The sequence below is a fragment of the Nyctereutes procyonoides genome, unplaced genomic scaffold, assembly GCF_905146905.1.
Source record: "Nyctereutes procyonoides isolate TBG_1078 unplaced genomic scaffold, NYPRO_anot_genome, whole genome shotgun sequence".
Taxonomy (NCBI): domain Eukaryota; kingdom Metazoa; phylum Chordata; class Mammalia; order Carnivora; family Canidae; genus Nyctereutes; species Nyctereutes procyonoides.
In genome coordinates this window covers 23,648,829-23,666,431 of record NW_026575052.1, presented here as the reverse complement: position 1 = coordinate 23,666,431, position 17,603 = coordinate 23,648,829, and the positions used below count along the sequence as shown (strand labels likewise).

Sequence of the window (17,603 nt, the reverse complement as noted above, 5' to 3'; positions counted from 1 at the left end):
AGATCAAACACTTTGATAAAATAGAGTGTATGAGTGTAGCAAAATGGCATATTCACACCCTCTATAAAGGACAATTTAGCAATACTTATCAAAATTACAAATGCATAAACACTTTCAACTTAAAGGAATTCTACAATTTCACGTTTAGGAATACCCTATTTGCACAGGTTGCAAAATGACTTTTGAGCAAAGATATTTATACGAGCAAAAGATCAAAAATAACCTAAATAGGAGCACCTAGGTGGTTCAGTCAGTTGAGGATCCACTCTCAATTTCGGCTCAGGTCATGAGCTTCAGTGTCTTGGGACTGAGCCCCAAGTCAGTCAGGGTCTGCACTGAGCACTGAGCCTACTTAGGATTCTCCTTCTCTCCCTCCTTCTCCCTCTATGCCTCTATCCCCACTTGTGTACCATGCACGTGCATACTCATGTTCTCTCTCTTAAAGACGAAGGAAGAAGAAAGGAAAGGAAAGGAAAAGAAAAAGGAAAAGGAAAAGGAAAAGGAAAAGGAAAAGGAAAAGGAAAAGGAAGGGAGGGAGGGAGGGAGGGAAGGAGGGAGGGAGGGAGGGAGAGAGGGAGGGAGGGAGGAAAGAAGGGAAGAGAGGAAGGGAAGGAGGGAAGGAGGGAAGGAGGGAGGGAGGGAGGGTGAGAGGGAAGAAGGAAGGCAGGCAGAAAGAAAAAACCCAAATATCCAACAATAATTTTATGGTTAAATAAATTATGAAATGTCCAGGCAATAAAATACTGTGTAACCACTAAAAGTAAGAGGACTATGCACTGATACAGAACTGATACATTTTTTAAGAGAAAGAAACCAACAGGATGTAATTTGTGTAAAAAAATAATAACACATACATGTATGTGTGTGTATGTATGTATATACATACATATATTTATATGTGTGTGTAATATTTCTAGAAGGATATTCTATTCTAGAAGGATACCCAAGACTGATTTTTTCTGGGGGGGGGGAGGAGGAGGAGGAGGAGGAGGAGGAGGAGGAGGAGGAGGAGGAGAAGGAGAAGGAGAAGGAGAAGGAGAAGGAGAAGGAGAAGGAGAAGAAGCAGAAAAGGAATACCACCAGGTGCAGGTGGGGAGAGACACCTAAATGAAATGAAAGGCATATAATATGACCTGTCTAAATGAACAGTCCTGCAGGGACTTATAAAACTTATAAAAACTTAGAAAAGTTCATTTATGAAATATTTATTAAGCACTTACTATATCTGAGGCACTGACTTGGGTACCTGGGATCTATCAATGAATTACTGCAGAGCTTTGCCCCAGTGGAGCTTTCTTTCTAGTGAAGTTATTATGAATGTTCATCACTGATTTCTAGAAAAAGGACAGTTTAAATTCCATTAGATGCCAGACTCCACAATCGGAGAAGGACAAACAGTGTATGTTCTCATTCATTTGGGGAATATGAATAATAGTGAAAGGGAATATAAGGGAAGGGAGAAGAAATGTGTGGGAAATATCAGAAAGGGAGACAGAACATAAAGACTCCTAACTCTGGGAAATGAACTAGGGGTGGTGGAAGGGGAGGAGGGCGGGGGGTGGGGGTGAATGGGTGACGGGCACTGAGGGGGACACTTGACGGGATGAGCACTGGGTGTTATTCTGTATGTTGGTAAATTGAACACCAATAAAAATTAATTTATTAAAAAAATAAAAATAAAAAAAATAAAGATTAAGTTGTGGAAGGGAAAAAAAAAAGATGCCAGACTCCAGTCTTCAAGGGGAGGGGTCCATTTTTCTGTTTCATCCACATTTAGGGCCCTACTAACTCACACACAGAAGGCAATCAGTGAACCGTGGTAAAGTGGTACTCAACTGCTTACTTAAAAAACAAAATGCTCTTTCAGTTCACACCATTCACAGCCCTTCCTGGACTAGATGGAAGGACAAGATAATGCTAATTGAAGGGGGCAAAAAACCCTGTAAATTAAATCAAATAACATAATAAAGCACTACATTGCTAATTTAGTATAGTTCTTAACAGTAAAGAAGTTTAGAGAAGGGACAGGTTAGGTAGAGCAGAAATCTTGGAGAAGGCCAGACTTTAAAGACAAGTATGGTCTAGATTCACTGAAGGTGAAGGAAGAAATGATGAAAGAAGACAAAAAATGCAAAGTTTCCTATGATCACAACAGGCAATGAAACGCGTTTTACCTAGACTGTATCGTGTTCGTGTTGCAAACAATCCAACAGTATATGCATCCCAGATGGTATAACTCCATATACAGAATTCCTAAATTCTGAACATATTACTCTACAGTCAGTAGCTGTGCTTAAGTGTTAAAGGTAGTAACAGGGGGAAAGGGGTAGGGAGGAAGCCCCCTTTATAACTATAATTCACATTACTCTGCACAGTTATGGTGCAAAAAAACAGACCAGAAATCCAAGTTCAGTGAAGGAATGCTATTAACGACCTTTAAGCACATACCCAACTTTGGATATTCTTCAATTCCTTAAGTTTGAATCTAAAATCTGATATTGCAACAGGGCACCTGGGTGACAGGTGAGCGTCCAAATCTGTTTCAGTTCAAGTCATGATCTCAGGGTCATGGGATTGAGCCCTGCATAAGGCTTCACTCTGAGCCTTATGGGCTATTATGGGCTCTGCACTCTGAGTGCAGAGTCTACCTGAGTTTCTCTCTCCCTCCCCCTCTGTTCCTACCCCCTCCCCCTGCTCCCTCTCCCTCTCACTAAAATAATAAATAAATAGGTCTTTAAAATCTGACATTGCCATATGAACAGAATCTTACCTTTTTCTTTTTCCTATTCGTTATTTCTGATACATGATTTCTCAAGGATTCTTAAGTTGGGAGCAACTTTTAGCAAGTTTTTTTTTCTTTCTTTCTTTCTTTTTTTTTTTTTTTGCAAGTTTTCTTTAAGAATAAAGTCCTACAGTAAAAAGTCTAAAGCCATTTTTCTAAGTTAATCCCAAAGACATTTAAAAGAAAACCCTCTAGAACATGAATGACAAACACCTTACATATCAGAGGACACAACTTATTCATTGGTCATGGCTTTTGTGAGCCCAGGTATGGAATTATTCTGAATTTTTCTCCAAGCTCAGCAGGAAAGAGTGGTATAATTAATAATGTTTGTCACTGGCACTAGAAGGAGGAGTTAGCAGCAACAGAACAAATATAGCAGACATTTGCTATCCACACCTGATGACATTCTCTAGGCATGTCTTACTTATACATAATACATAACTATGGCTGAAATTCTGGAATTTGTAAAACTTGATCTTATAGACCAAAAAAGAACCTGCAAAAGGTGTACAACTTGACGTGCACTACATTTTCTTAACAAAACTAAGTTAGCTGCCAACTGAGACAAGTGTTTTTGCATAAAGATACAAACGTCCAGCTATTCTTGAATTACAGGATCCGGTATCCCTGAGCCAGTCCCAAGCTAAAAGCAGCTGCCCCTTTTAGACAAGGCATGTGCTTTCTGCTGGTGACTGTCTCCGTCAGCCATTTCCCTCATCGGCAGTACCTGCCTAGCCCCTATAGGCTTTTAAATCTACAAACTTTGTTTGAGCCCATAGGCAAACCATACCTATCACCTACTTACATAAAATAACTGGAAGCCAGTCACGCCCATTCATTTATGCACTGTCCAAGGCTGAGTAGCTAAGACATAGGCCGTAAGGCCCACAAAGCCAAAAATATTCATAATCTGGCCAGCCCCTTATTCAGAAAACATTTAACAACCCTGCTCTAAGTCTTAATATTTGTGATTTGATAGAGATGTCTACTGCACATATTAGGGAGGAAGCCAGGCTGAATAAAATAAGAATGATGTCATGCAACTAGTGTTAGCATACAACATAATAAAGTAATTAATGCTAAATTATTTGATAAGTAGATCAATTTAGCAAAAGAATACTGCTATGAGAAATCGTATGTTTATATCTGTGATACCCTAGGGCTTTTGGTGGCTTCATTCCAGAGAGCCCTAATGATAACGGATGTAGCAAGGAGCACCAGGAAAAAGAATAGAAATATTTTAAGAAGGTTTTTCATGTGTCTGTCTCTGGTGAAATTAACTATGACTGAACTTTAAAAAGAAATGATTTTTAAATTACAATGACAATGATGCTGTTGTGGTTTCAAGCCAGTGAGTATGGCTATTCTGCTAAGTGGTGATCTTCACTGGCTAATGGGCTGGTTGACAACTTTCCCCTCTATCTACTCTCCCCCCTTGTCCCAATATGGCACCAATAAAGTCTTGAATGGCAAATAGAGACAGTAATAGCAACCGATGTTTCCTGATGTCTCCCATAAATCTAGCACCTTTGAAATGTTCTCATTAAAATAAGTTTTCTTGAAGGTTTGTTTCCCCCCCTTGTGCTGGGTATGGAAGAGGGAGGGAAGCTGTGCATCTGATAAATTTTTTAATGCATAAGTATAGTGTTGCTCACTTTCTCAATAAAATCAACTTGTAATTATCTATAGCAACTGCAGCTGATTACTCTTGCTTCGTGTTATTCTGCAAACAAGCAGAGGCAAAGGCTCCTACTTGCCTTTAAACCTCAGTAACACTGAAAGGATTGTGTCTCAGTGCGTTTGATGTCTTCCTAGCTCCCACTAACCAAACTGTTCAAGAAGTAAAAGATGTGACAAAATAGAAAAGAATGCTAAATTTAAACGTCAAGTTTAAAATACCAACTCCCCCCATCAAATTAACCAATTTGATTTTTTTAAACGCTAGTTTTTGAAGAGCAATGAATTCCCATTTGGTAAAAGATAAATGCCATCCAATATTTTGTTTGTATTTCTAAAGCTGTATGGAACCACTGTCACATAGGAACCAAAGACAGAAGACTGAGCATGAAGGAAGACAAGACAGTTCTAATCAAATAAAATATATTGCTTGAAATTTTGCACCACATTTAATAACATAGACCATTAATACTGTATGTCACTAATTTCTCTGATATGTAAATTTATGTTCATTATCACCACACATTAAAAATAGTCCAATTCGGGCAGTCTCGGTGGCTCAGCGGTTTAAGCGCTTGTCTTTGGCCCAGGGCGTGATCCTGGAGACCTGGGATCAAGTCCCACGTCGGGCTCCCTGCATACAGCCTGCTCCTCCCTCTGCCTGTGTCTCTGCCTCTCTCTCTCTCTCTCTCTTTTTCTCTGTGTCTATCATGAATAAATAAATAATATCTTTAAAAAATAGCCCAATTCCTATTCCCTATTCCTTTGGCCAAGTGCTAAGATTTCTAAGACTCTAGCCTAGGCAATTATATTCTCTGTTTTTTTTAACTCCACACCCAGAAGGACCTAAGTCCTTCTAGTTCTAGGTCCCTTCCTATCCATGTCCCAGATCTTGAGGCAGGAGAAACCCAGAAATTGCAGCCAGCTAGCTGGTATACAAAACCTCATGATGCTTTCTCTGTCCGTGCTGGCTGATCTGTGATATTCCAGTGTCTGGGATGGAGAACCCGTTTTGAACAAAGGGAGGGAGTCAGAGGGTTAAGAGGGTACGGTATGAGGTTTGGAAGACATCTTCTGGGTAGGGGGGGATGGCATGTTGGGTGTACAAGAACATAATTAATTCTGAGTTGCAAGTGTATCACATAAATGACATACATTTGCAAGAAAAGAGGCTGGAGAGGGAGGCAGAGGCTAGGACACAAAGGGTTTTGAGAACCGTGATAAGGAACTTAGACTGAGGGCAGTAATAGATGCTAAAGACTTTTTCATAGGTTAGATCTGTTTTTCAGAGTATTCCTTTGGAAAGTAGACACTTCTGTGTACAGACTTTGTATAATTTTTCTGGACAGGTTTCCAAAGCAATGGCAAATGGCATAAGCCAGAGAACATTTGGGAAACACTCTTGAAAGGCATGTACTTAAGAAAATAAGGGTTAGCCAAGGAGAAACTGCCCTGGAAGATTTCTACAACTTAGTAACGCTATCCTTGTTTGGTTGTGAAGAACAAGTAGTCAGGCCTGCACCAGCTCGACTTAAACTCCTTCCCAGCCACTGAGGAATGAATAGTCTGAAGAAATTATTTCAGAGACATTTGAAGTTGGGGGGGGGGGGGGCCTAATCAGTTCCAGCTCAGAGTCTATAAGAAGAAGCTGGAAGCTGCTCTCAGATGCCTCAAAACAAGCAATTCAGAAAAAAACATAGTCCCTTGACACCGATAGATTATAAAATTAATCAGAAGTTTTCTGGGTTTTCAGGAGAAATGTGGCAAACTCTTTCTCAAGAAGTCTAAAGCCTTTCAACATGATGTCTGGCTCTGTCAGCTTTCTGATTAAGCATTTGGAAAAAAAAAATTAAGATACAAATATTCACATACATAGGAGAATCTCATTACATCATGTTTCATGGACTTGGGGGGAAAAAGCAAAAGTGAGAAAAGAAGATAAAAACTTTTCTGTGGGGACACCTGGGTGGCTTAGTGGTTAAGTGTCTGCCTTTGGCCCAGGGTGTGATCCCGGAGTCCTGGGATTGAGTCCCAAGTCGGGCTCCCTGCATGGAGCCTGCTTCTCCCTCTGCCTGCATCTCTCATGAATAAATAAATGAAATCTTTTTAAAAAATTAAAAAAAAGAAACTGTTCTGGGGGCCCTTGGCTAAAGTTTCAAAACCGTTACATTATGAAGTAAAATATGAAATGAGAAGAGGAATCAAAGATATTTCTCAAACAATACATTCTCCAAACCAGACTTTCTAACAATAGAGCTTTTAACTCCTTGAGCAACATCAGGAAAAGGACAGAGTCATAGAGATTTACGAGAAACCTTTCACATTGTAAATAACATAGAAGATCAGAACCAAACAGGATTAATCAGAAAAGATAATTGTTTGTTCATCTAGCTTCAGGAAAAGCTCACCCAGAGTTCCAAATACCTGTCTAACACCCAGTGTTTGTCCTTCTCAAAGCTCTTAAACAAGAAAGGGAGTGGCCACAATAGCTGGGGGCAGGCATTTGGGGGCCAGGAGAAGTCTGCTTGCCCCAACGGAGGCAAGCAGTTAAGAGGAGCCAAAGGATGAAGGGAAAGGGACTGGAAATTGACCACACTATTAACTGTTGAAATAAGGTCCACTTGAGGCCAGTGACACACTGCTGGGCTTTGTATTAAGTGAGACAATGCCTTATCTTTTTAAATTAAGTCTGTTTAGGCCATGTATCTGCTATTTGCCATCAAAAGAATCCTAATTCTAAACAGAGATGGTAGTTGCAGAAATCAGTTATTGGACAGCGGCCAGAATGTAGATGAAAGGCATATACTACTCGAAACTAAAAATACTGACTTTAGGCAACAAATACTTACTTTTCTCCCATTATATATACCTACAAAGAAGGATACAAACCACATCTTCAAGGGGCTTACAATTCTAATTCATAACTTAAACATGCACAAAATTAATGTAAGGCCTCAGAAGGCAGGGCAGTGGTTATTGCTTGGGGAAAAAAATACACTGGAAAGAAGCATTTCTAGGGTGCTGATATAGATGATGTCATTCAGTAATACAGAATTAAATTGCCCAATTAAGGTCCTAGACAATAAAGCTTGTTCCACTCCAAAATCTGTCATCTCCAACTTATCACATGAATACATCATTAAAAATTCAGCCATTCTTGGGGATGATATTTGTAAATCATATATCTGTTAAGAGATTAGTAATCACAACATATAAAGAGCTCCTAAAACTCAACAACTAAAAAACAACCCGATTCAAAAATGGACAAAAAAGCTGAAGAGGCAATGACACCTGGGCGGTATAGTCAGTTAAATGTCTGAATCTTGGATTCAGCTCAAGTTGTGATCTCAGGGCCGTGGGATCAAGCCCCATGTTGGGCTCCATGCTCACTGCAGTCTGCTTAGAACTCTCTTTCCCTTTGGCCTCTCCCCCTAAAATTAAATAAATAAATCTTAAACAAAACTTGAAGAGACAGTTCTCCAAAGAAGATACACAAATGGCCAAGTAACAGTGAAACAAAGCTCAACATTGTTAATTATCAGGGATCAACCAAGGGACACGAGGAGGGATAATGGGTATGTTCACTATCTTGACTGTGGTCCTGGTTTCACAAGGGTGTTAAAACTTATGCAACTGTAAATTTCAAATATGTGCAGTTTATTGTATGTAAATTATACTGCAATAAAACTATTGAGGGAGGGGGGAATCAGCCATTCGTATTGGCTGGCCTTCCCTTGACAACCGGGAGATGGTACTGTGGATTTTCTTTTCTCATCAGCACTGAACACTGTCACTCTTCACAAGTGAAGATGGGTGACACCATAAAAACATTTTTATCGCCTCTGCCTCTTCTAATCTGGCCCACCTTCTCTAATCTGGATTACTACAATAGCCCCTTTCTCCTGCTTCCAGTGCAGCCTCCCTCCTTCTACTCAAAACCACAATGGCTCCTACCTTATGCTATGCCATGGACAACCCAGTACCTTGTATTACAGTATTACTTCTTTAATATCTTCTATCCACTCTGCCTTCACTGCTTTCCTTTCTGTCTTCACTGCTGTTACTCCCCCTCTTCTCTCACTAAATTCCATCCATACTTGCTGTTTCTGAGATATCTCAACATCACATTCCATCTCTGGGCCTTCGATATTCCCTCTACCCACCAGGCTGGTCCCGCTCATTCTCTTTATAATCTTAGCTCAAATTTGATCTTCTAAAGGAAGCCTACTTTCCTATTTATTTATTTATTTTAAAAGATTTATTTATTCATAGAGACACACACACACAGAGAGAGAGAGAGAGAGAGAGAGGGAGAGGGAGAGGGAGAGGGAGAGGGAGAGGCAGAGACACAGGCAGAGTGAGAAGCGGGCTCCATGGAGGGAGCCCGATGTGGGACTCGATCCCGGGTCTCCTGGATCATGCCCTGGGCTGAAGGTGGCGCTAAACCGCTGAGCCACTGGGGCTGCCCCTACTTTCCTATTTAAAACTGTACATCTTGGGAAGCCCGGGTGGTGCAGCGGTTTAGCGCCGCCTGCATCCCGGGGCATGATCCTGGAGACCCAGGATCGAGACCAACGTCGGGCTCCCTCCATGGAGCCCACTTCTCCCTCTGTGTCTCTGCCGCTCTGTGTGTGTGTGTGTGTGTGTGTGTGTCTGTGTGTCTATGAATAAATAAATAAAATCTTAAAGAAAAAAAAAACTGTACATCTGGGACGTCTGGGTGGCTCAGCAGTTGAGCATCTGCATTTGGCTCAGGGCGTGATCCCACAGTTCCAGGATTGAATCCCGCATCAGGCTTCCTGTATGGAGCCTGCTTCTCCCTCTGCCTGTGTCTCTGCCTCTCTCTCTCTCTCCGTGTGTGTCTCTCATGAATAAATAAAATCTTTATTAAATTAAGTAAATAAATAAAATAAAACCGTACACCTGTGCCTCCCGCTTGTTAACAACCTTCTTGTTTGTTTCCTGTCTCTCCTTGCTAAAACAAGCTCTGTGAGGGCAGGGATTTTTGTTCACGGTTCTAAGCTCAGCATCTAGAAGAATGTTTGGCAGACAGTAGCTGCTTACTGTTCAATGCACATATAATTACATAGGGATTAAATAAAATGTGACTTAGACCAACCAAAAAGTTTTACTGAACAGTGTAAGTGACTTCACAAATAACTAGCAGGGGCGCCTAGTTGGCCTAGTCGGTTGGGCATCTTACAACTCTTTATTTCAGCTCAGGTCATGATCTCAGGGTTGTGCGATTGTGCCACACATTGGGCTCCATGCTCAGCAGGGAGATTGCTTGAGATTCTCTCTCTTCCTCTCCCTCTGCCCCTCCCCCCATGTATGCACACATGCACCCTCTCATTCTTTCTCTCTGAAATAAATAAATCTTTTAAAAAAATTACTAATAGCACATGGCATTAGTAGTTTTTTACAATGAAACACAGTCAAATGAGCTTTGAGATCTCAGACAGGGATGTGGGAGGCTAAGGAAAACATTAAATATCACAGTATTTTTCAAAATTATGAATGCTTCAAAACCCATAGCTGCAGTTACAATCTAGCCTGTCATGCTCTCAAAGATGAGCTCAGTAATACGAAACTTGTTTCAAAGTAAAGATTCAAGAATTATGGTAACGAATTTCCATCCATAAGTGATTTCAACTTTTCCTGAGTCAAAGACATGAATGGGAATCCTAGAATTCCAAGAAAATTATTATAAAGTCTCTACTTTCTAGCCTATCACATACTCAGCAGAAACTATGGATTCCTTTTCTTCCTTTGCTCTTCTTGGGAAATCTGGAAAATAATATCAAGAATCTGCAATACTTGGCACTAGTTAAAATTCTTAAGAATTGTTTTTCCAAAAAAAAAAAAAAAAAGAATTATTTTTCCTATAAAGAAAATGCTGCAAAAAATGTTTCCTTCCAAATGAACATAAAAGTAACCAATAATTATTTACTCGACCCTTTTGAAGGTATTCCAGTCAGAGAACAAGGTGTAGGACTGTATTAAACAATGAGTTGTTAATGCCTTCTCTGCTAAAATTTGTGCCTGTGTATGTATATATGTTTGGGTTTTTTTCGTTTTTCCATTTTTAATAACCAGGAGTAACAAGCAATTGCCAGCAAAGCTAGCATGGGAAAATCAAATACTCTGCCTATTTACACACAATTCCCTGAAGCCATTCCTGATTAAATATTGTACCATCTCAATCTTCTTACTGGGGATATCTATTAACTAGCACGGCTTGTGAAGCCAATGAATTTAGTATATAATTACACGTATCCTATACAAATTACTTCTCAATGACCTCTACTCACAGAAATAAACTAAAGACGGATGACTGACTCATGATAAATCTACATAAAGATTTCACTGGGAAAAAGTATTGAAAGCAAAGTCCTGAAGGATCTTAAGCTACACCTGAATTTAATTTCAGCAGGAAGTAATCTCTTCTGTTCTGAACTCCCAACGCATTTCATGTGAACTCCTGTGGCATGTAACAACACTTCCTTGTCACTAGGGAACTGTGTGACCTTGGACAAGTCACTGCCATTCTCCCCGCCTGAGTGTCTTCATCTGTAAAATGAGATGCTTGAACTAGGTGATTTCCAAAGTCCCTTCCAGATCTCACTGATGGCAAAGTTATAATCAAAAGAGCATACTTTACTTCACCTGCCCTTTCAAGGCAAAAAGGGCATTTGAATTACCCCTTTGGAGCCTCCCTAAGAAGAGCCAACTGAACTTCTTTAGCAGTTGCTTGGCAAATCATGTTCAGGGCCTCAGAAAACAGTACGGTTGTCTGAAATTTCCATTCTCTTTATCCCCTTCAAGTACTTCCTAACCTCGGCTGTAATATTAACCCAAATGGCTCTCTTCAAGTCCACCCTTGCCATACTTTTGGCAAGATTACAGGCAGGCCAGAGAAGTAAACATATCACTTGTCACCTGGAAGAAATGCATCCACCAAAAAGTTTCAAGGCACATGCTTTGTAAACCATCTGACTCAACATCACACACATAGCTGGAGACCTAGAGAAAGGTTCCATTTCATAGAATAAGCATCTAATGCATTCCAATCACCTGATAGCATGTGTAAAAAGCCATGGCAGATGTTGTGGGAGGAGAGAAGCGAAGTGGTGGGCAGAAGAGGAGAGGATACAGGACCTGCTAGGAAGAGCAAGTAGAACATTCCCTCCACCTATACAGAGGTGGACATTTTAAAAACCCAAATCCCAGAGGGAGCTATACTGCAAGAATAGGAAATATCTGCTCAAAGGCAGTTAGCCTTAGCTGTTAAGACTCCGAAGCCAGAACATCTGAGTTCAAATCCCACCTCCGCTAACAGCTATATAACCATGGAAAAGTTCATCATCCCTCTGTGCCTCAGTGTCCTCACCTATAAAACGAAGAGAACAGCACTACTTCATTGACAGGGTTGGTATAAAAATAAAATGGATTAACATATGTAAAATGCTTCTACCAATGCCCAGTACATAGTAAGTGCTCAATAAATGAGAGCTCCTGGAATTGTTATTATTTATTAGATGAAGTTCTGGGATTCTCTGGGATTTGTTCTAAGAGAACAAAGGAATCATACTGCTCTTACAGACTGCAATTCTGCAGTTCCCTCCTCCAGATGACAGTTACAAGGATAAACCTTTATGTATTTATGTATACTTGTATACTTTATCAGTCTTAAGTTCTCCCAACCATAGAAACCATTCATTCGAAATATAAATTCCTTCTGAACAATATTCTAGGTTTCAAAAGAGACTTGATCCTCCATGCTCTGAGAGAACAATAGGACTCTTAAACTGTAGGGCTGAGAGGCCATCGGGGCACAAAGCCATCTCTGTAGCAGTCTGAGCTATCACATACCATGGCCTCAACAGCCTCAGCTTCAGAGAGCAGCCTCCTGAAGAAGGAAACTAACAAACTGGATACACTGTTCCCTCCCCATCAGAGTTGTTGGACGTGGTTGTTCCCAAATCCTTGGCAGTACCTTAGTAAAGATCAGAGGAGCTCAGTTCCTTCCATTAGGACACTATCAAATCCCCTTTGGAGCAATTTTCTTAGGTCAGCATCATTATTTAAGGTGCCAGGGAAACTGGTAAAATTTCCAACACCTAAACTACTTGCTTGTTCTGGGCTGAGGACATGGGTTAAGATATTTTAGCTATCCCGAGGAAATGTCTGAGCTTGGAAAATGGCAAGCAATTTCAAGAGAACTAAGAGAATTTCTTTTTTAAAATCTCTTTTCCGGGGCAGCCCCGGTGGCGCAGCGGTTTGGCGCCGCCTGCAGCCCAGGGCGTGATCCTGGGGACTCTGGATCGAGTCCCACATCGGGCTCCCTGCATGGAGCCTGTTCTCCCTCTGCCTGTGTCTCTGCGCCTCTCTCTCTCTCTCTCTGTCTCTATGAATAAATAAATAAAATCTTTAAAAAAAATCTCTTTTCCAAAACAGTTTAGAAAACAAAAAGCATACAGTGTTAACAACATCCAATTAACAAAAACAGTTTTCAGGGAGCAGTGACCTGACCCTTCACTGTTCCAGTCCATTCCCTGGTTTTCCAAGCATCTTTCAATAAGCAGGTAGAAGAGATAAACAGAAAACAGAGTAATGCTGTGTCTTGTCATCCTTTATCAAATGCTCAGGCACAGGACAAAGTCAGCAATAGTCACGCTATACTGGATATGCTCAACTATCTTTTTGTAACCCCATGCTGAAAAACAATGAAGTCCCAAAACACGCAGAAACTGTACAACAGAAGAAGGAAAGTTCTGGTAGGCCACAAAAAGGTAGTCCTATGATCTCTGTTCCAAGAGGGCCAGATTTCAGAAACTTCAAGAACAAGATTGCCCACAGCACCCCTTTGCAGTCTAAAACTATAGAGCTGATGGGGGAGGGGGTCGTTGGGAGAGTGCCCTAAAACCAAAGGACTGTCTGCTGCCACAACCCACTTCAACTGCTTCTGGCCAGGAAGGACAGTAGTCAAATCTCTATGAAGCCAAGAACAAGTCCATATTTGACAAATCACTCCCATCAAGATAGTGATGTCAACCACAATAAAGTATCTTGGCAAGACTGGAAATGTGCACCTATGGGAACCTGGAAAGATTTGACAGATTTTTGTTTTCCCAGCCCTTTATCAGCAAGTTAATTATAGCAACTGTGCAGGCTACGGGAGCTTTAGAGAAAGGCAGTTGGCTGTCTGAAACCAAGATGCTGCTCTCTGGGCATGAGAAAGACAGAATGACAGTAGTGCTTACACATAGAAATATTCCATCTAAGTACAGTGTAACAATGAGCTAGACAGCCCCACTAGATGAGAAAGAGGTACACTCTGCAGATACTTGGGTGTGGCAAACCTACAAAGGACACATGACAGCCATGTCCGTACAGGTACACACACACGCTCACTTACTCCCACTCAAGCACACGCACACCTCCAGAGCTTCCACGACTCATGTGCCACTCAGGGCTGCGTCTTCCCAGAGCAGACTGTACCTTCACAGCTATAACTGTACACTGCCACCGCCGACCGTTCCACCAGATTTTCATCATGATGCCAGCTCACAGCCATTTTCCCCATGCCAAAATAAGGCTCCTCTTTCAGGTATGGCATTTTCTGGGGATCCATGAAATTCAACAAAGTTACGTTGTATGCTGCTCTGTTCTTAATGTCCAGCTCATCTTGTCCATCAAAGGACCCCATACCGACCCTGGGGAAATCTGGACCTATACACACCGGCACGGCATCGATATTAGATTTCTCTTTGCAAGCAAGTTCTTCCAAAGCCTGGATGGTCTCTATCTGCAGGTAGTCATTGAGCTTGAGGAAGGTCTGACAGGCAGCAGCTATCCCGGCCTCGTCGTATTTTGTACTAGCACCCTTCACTGGCCAGGGCACCGTAAAGAGCCTGGTATTCAGGTACTTGTAGGTACAGCCTGGGTTACCAATGAGGATGCGAGATACTGGAGTGAGTAAATCTTTGCCTTGGATCCTAACCAGGTCCCGAAAGAAGCAGCCATGCTTGTGCAGCGTTAGGAAGGCTTCTTGAACTTCTTTATGGAGGTCCTCAGGTACGCTGCCAGCTTCGCGGAGAATTAGTTTCGGGTATTTCAGCTGCCACTAAAACAAAACCAAAGCAAAAATATGTGTTCATGGAGAGCCATGAGTTTGTCATTCCCAGAAGAGTGTTTCTTTGTTAGCGTTAGGAGGAAAAAATAAAACTGTCAGGTAGTATTTCTATACAGGACTTGCATCTCTCCAGCCTCAAACAGAAGGCTACATGAAACAAATGTCATCAACTGTCCAGTCAAGATTTTCAAGTCCAAGCTCAAATTATTCATCTTTAATATAAATAAAATAATAATACTTTCTGCTTTGATCTCCCAGGCTCCCTCTACAGCTACTTCTCCCTGCCCTCAATCTGTCTGCCAACCTTTGGCCCTCCAGACAACATGATTTTATTAATTAACTGCTTACCATCTATTTATTAAGGGCTTACTAAGTACTATGTCTTATTCTAAATGATTTAGACACATTAACTCATTTGTGACTCACAACTTCATGTGGCAGTACTGTTACTGTCTCTGGTTTAGACAGGAGAATCTGGAAGCACAGAGACATTTTTAATACCTGCCCAGAGTCACATAGCTGATACATATTGTAGCTGGGATTTGAAGCCCCTGAGCTCTCGAGTCTGGTTCCAGGGCAGGAGTTCTGAACCACGAACTTGCTCTGCCTCCCAATAAATGACAAACTGGTCTCTGCTTTAATACTTTCACTGAAGGAGAAATCACTTCAAGTTGGGAATTAGGTACCAAGTCCCATGAATACTAGAGCCAGGAGAATTTTGTTTACAACAATAAGACTAGTGCTCAGAGTGTATTCAGGACATATTGAATAAATGGGTGAATAAATGAGGTGTTCTATTGTGATTGAAAAAGTTGTGATCGTTTTACTGGTGTCACTGGAGGAGAATACTGCAAAATAATCCCTCCTTTAATATGGAAACACATAGATTTATTACCACAGTGGAGGACTTCATTACCTGTTCAGCCACCACTCTGGCTCCTAGGAGTTAGGAACAGGTGACAAGCCAGAGTTCCCAGATTCTGTACGATGAAATGGACTTTTTTTTTAACCAAAGCACAGGATTTTACATTTGATCCTGTAAAGGTTAATCTAATCGGTACCTTCTCAGTACTCTTTTGCCCATGATTTTTGAAACACATTCCTTCTATATCTTCATTTTTTTTCATTCCACATGTATACAGAGCACCCACCAAACACTACACAGAGATATGCTCCTGCCCTCACAGAGCTTTCTACCAGATCAGGTAATAAATAAGAGAAAGCAATCCCAAGTTGCATTAAGTATCAGGAAGGGACCAAAGACCGCAAAAGCTTTGAGGAGGGACACCAGACTGTTCTAGAGACAAAAAGAAAGACAGTTTTACTAGAGCAAAAGCGCCAAAGACAGAGTGACATGCGGTGAGGCTGAAGGGAAGGCAGAGGCCAGACCACATGGAGCCTGGGAGGCCAAAGGGGGAACCGGGAGTTGATGCAAAGTGTGCTGGAGAGGACCCAAGGGGAGAAGAGAAATTTTATTTACATTTTATAATACTATACATGTTTTATAGGCAGAGCAAAAGGCAGTGCTTATGGCCTCGGTAGGTGTGAGGGGTATAGAAAGGAAAGCAGTTATGGATGATTCTCAGTTTCTGGATTTAATAACTGAGTAAACAGCTTACCATTTATCTATCTATTTGAGAGAGGGAATGTTCACTCGCACGAGCAGGAGGGAAGAGAGAGAGAGAGAGTCTCAAGCAGATTCCGTGCTGGGTGTGAGCCTGAGATCATGACCTGAGCCAAAACCAAGAGTTGGACGCATTATCAACTGTGCCACCCAGGCCCCCCTCCATTCTTTTTTTTTTTTTTTTTTTTTTTTAAATAAGAAAGACTGGGACAAAACAGGAATGGTAGGTGGAAGGATCAGAAGGAATGAGGAGCTCCATTTTGGAGCCGTAGCCATTAAGATACCTATGAGATCTTGAGATAGAAGACACAAGGGGGGCAACTGCACAGACATACCTGGAAATCTAGGTGGCAACGTTAGCACACCTGTGGTCTATAAAGGCCTGAAAATGAATGAGCCCTCCCAGGGAAACAGCATGAACATGGAAGGGGAGTCAGGGGGCTAATAGCCATTTCCTGAGTCACAGAGGAAAGGAGCAAAAGAGACCTTTGAGGGAGAAAAGTGGGAGAGGATATTAATGCAAAAGTCAAAAGACAGAAAAAGACTTCAAGTGCTTCAAGAAGGATGGAGTAGGGGGCTGACCCTGGGAAGCCAACTGAGATGAGGACAGACATTGTGATCTCCGAGATGTGGCAGCATGGAGATAACTGATGACCATGGCAAGAGCGATTGCAGAAGAGTGGTGGGGATGATAGTCAGATGAGAGTCAGCTGGTGACGGAATGAAAGAGCAGCAGTGGAGACGGCATGTTTAAATGTCTGTCTCAGGGGTCACACTCCGAAGGGGAACAGAAAAACACAGCTGTTGATAAAGGGCAATACTGGATCAGGGACCATCTTCAGTGATGGAAGACAGAGGGGCACATCAGGGCTTGCCAGGATTCTCCTGGGAAGAGGCTGATGCTGCAGGACACTGCAGCTGATGATGCTGCAGGACACAGGGTGATTAACTACAGGAGCGAAATCCTAGTGGCCAGAGCAGGAGTCTCTCAAGGAAAGGTACCTGAATGAACCCTGTGGGGTTTGTATGGCAATCCGCCAGAGTTGGTGGGGAGAAGATGGTAGTAACTGTTTTGGTTTTAATCTAAAAAAAAAAAATCAAGTTTTACTAAAATATGTGTACATGTATGTGTGTGACATATAGACACATAAACAAACATTTAATATGAGTTCTATTATAAAATAGACACAAGTATACCAGTAATACGTATGTCTGTTTAATGAATAACTATCAGTAGTGTGCTGGAGTCACTTCATATCCCCTTGAGAAAGTCTACTGTGTACATCTCTTCCCAAATGCACATTCAGTGACGTCATGTTGATAGCCATGCATGCTACCGGCCATGGAGACGTATTTACATCACAGAAATTAGGTAACACTAA

General features: G+C 41.5%; 1 protein-coding gene across 2 annotated transcripts in view; it reads right to left on the bottom strand.

The window, feature by feature from the left end:
* Positions 1–17,603, bottom strand: part of FTO (FTO alpha-ketoglutarate dependent dioxygenase) — a 379,547-nt gene that overhangs the window by 242,555 nt on the left and 119,389 nt on the right. For both annotated transcript variants that reach the window (XM_055332216.1, XM_055332217.1), the window contains exon 3: positions 13,964–14,588. In XM_055332216.1, coding sequence (XP_055188191.1) covers positions 13,964–14,588 — 625 coding nt within the window. The remainder of the gene's footprint in view (positions 1–13,963; positions 14,589–17,603) is intronic.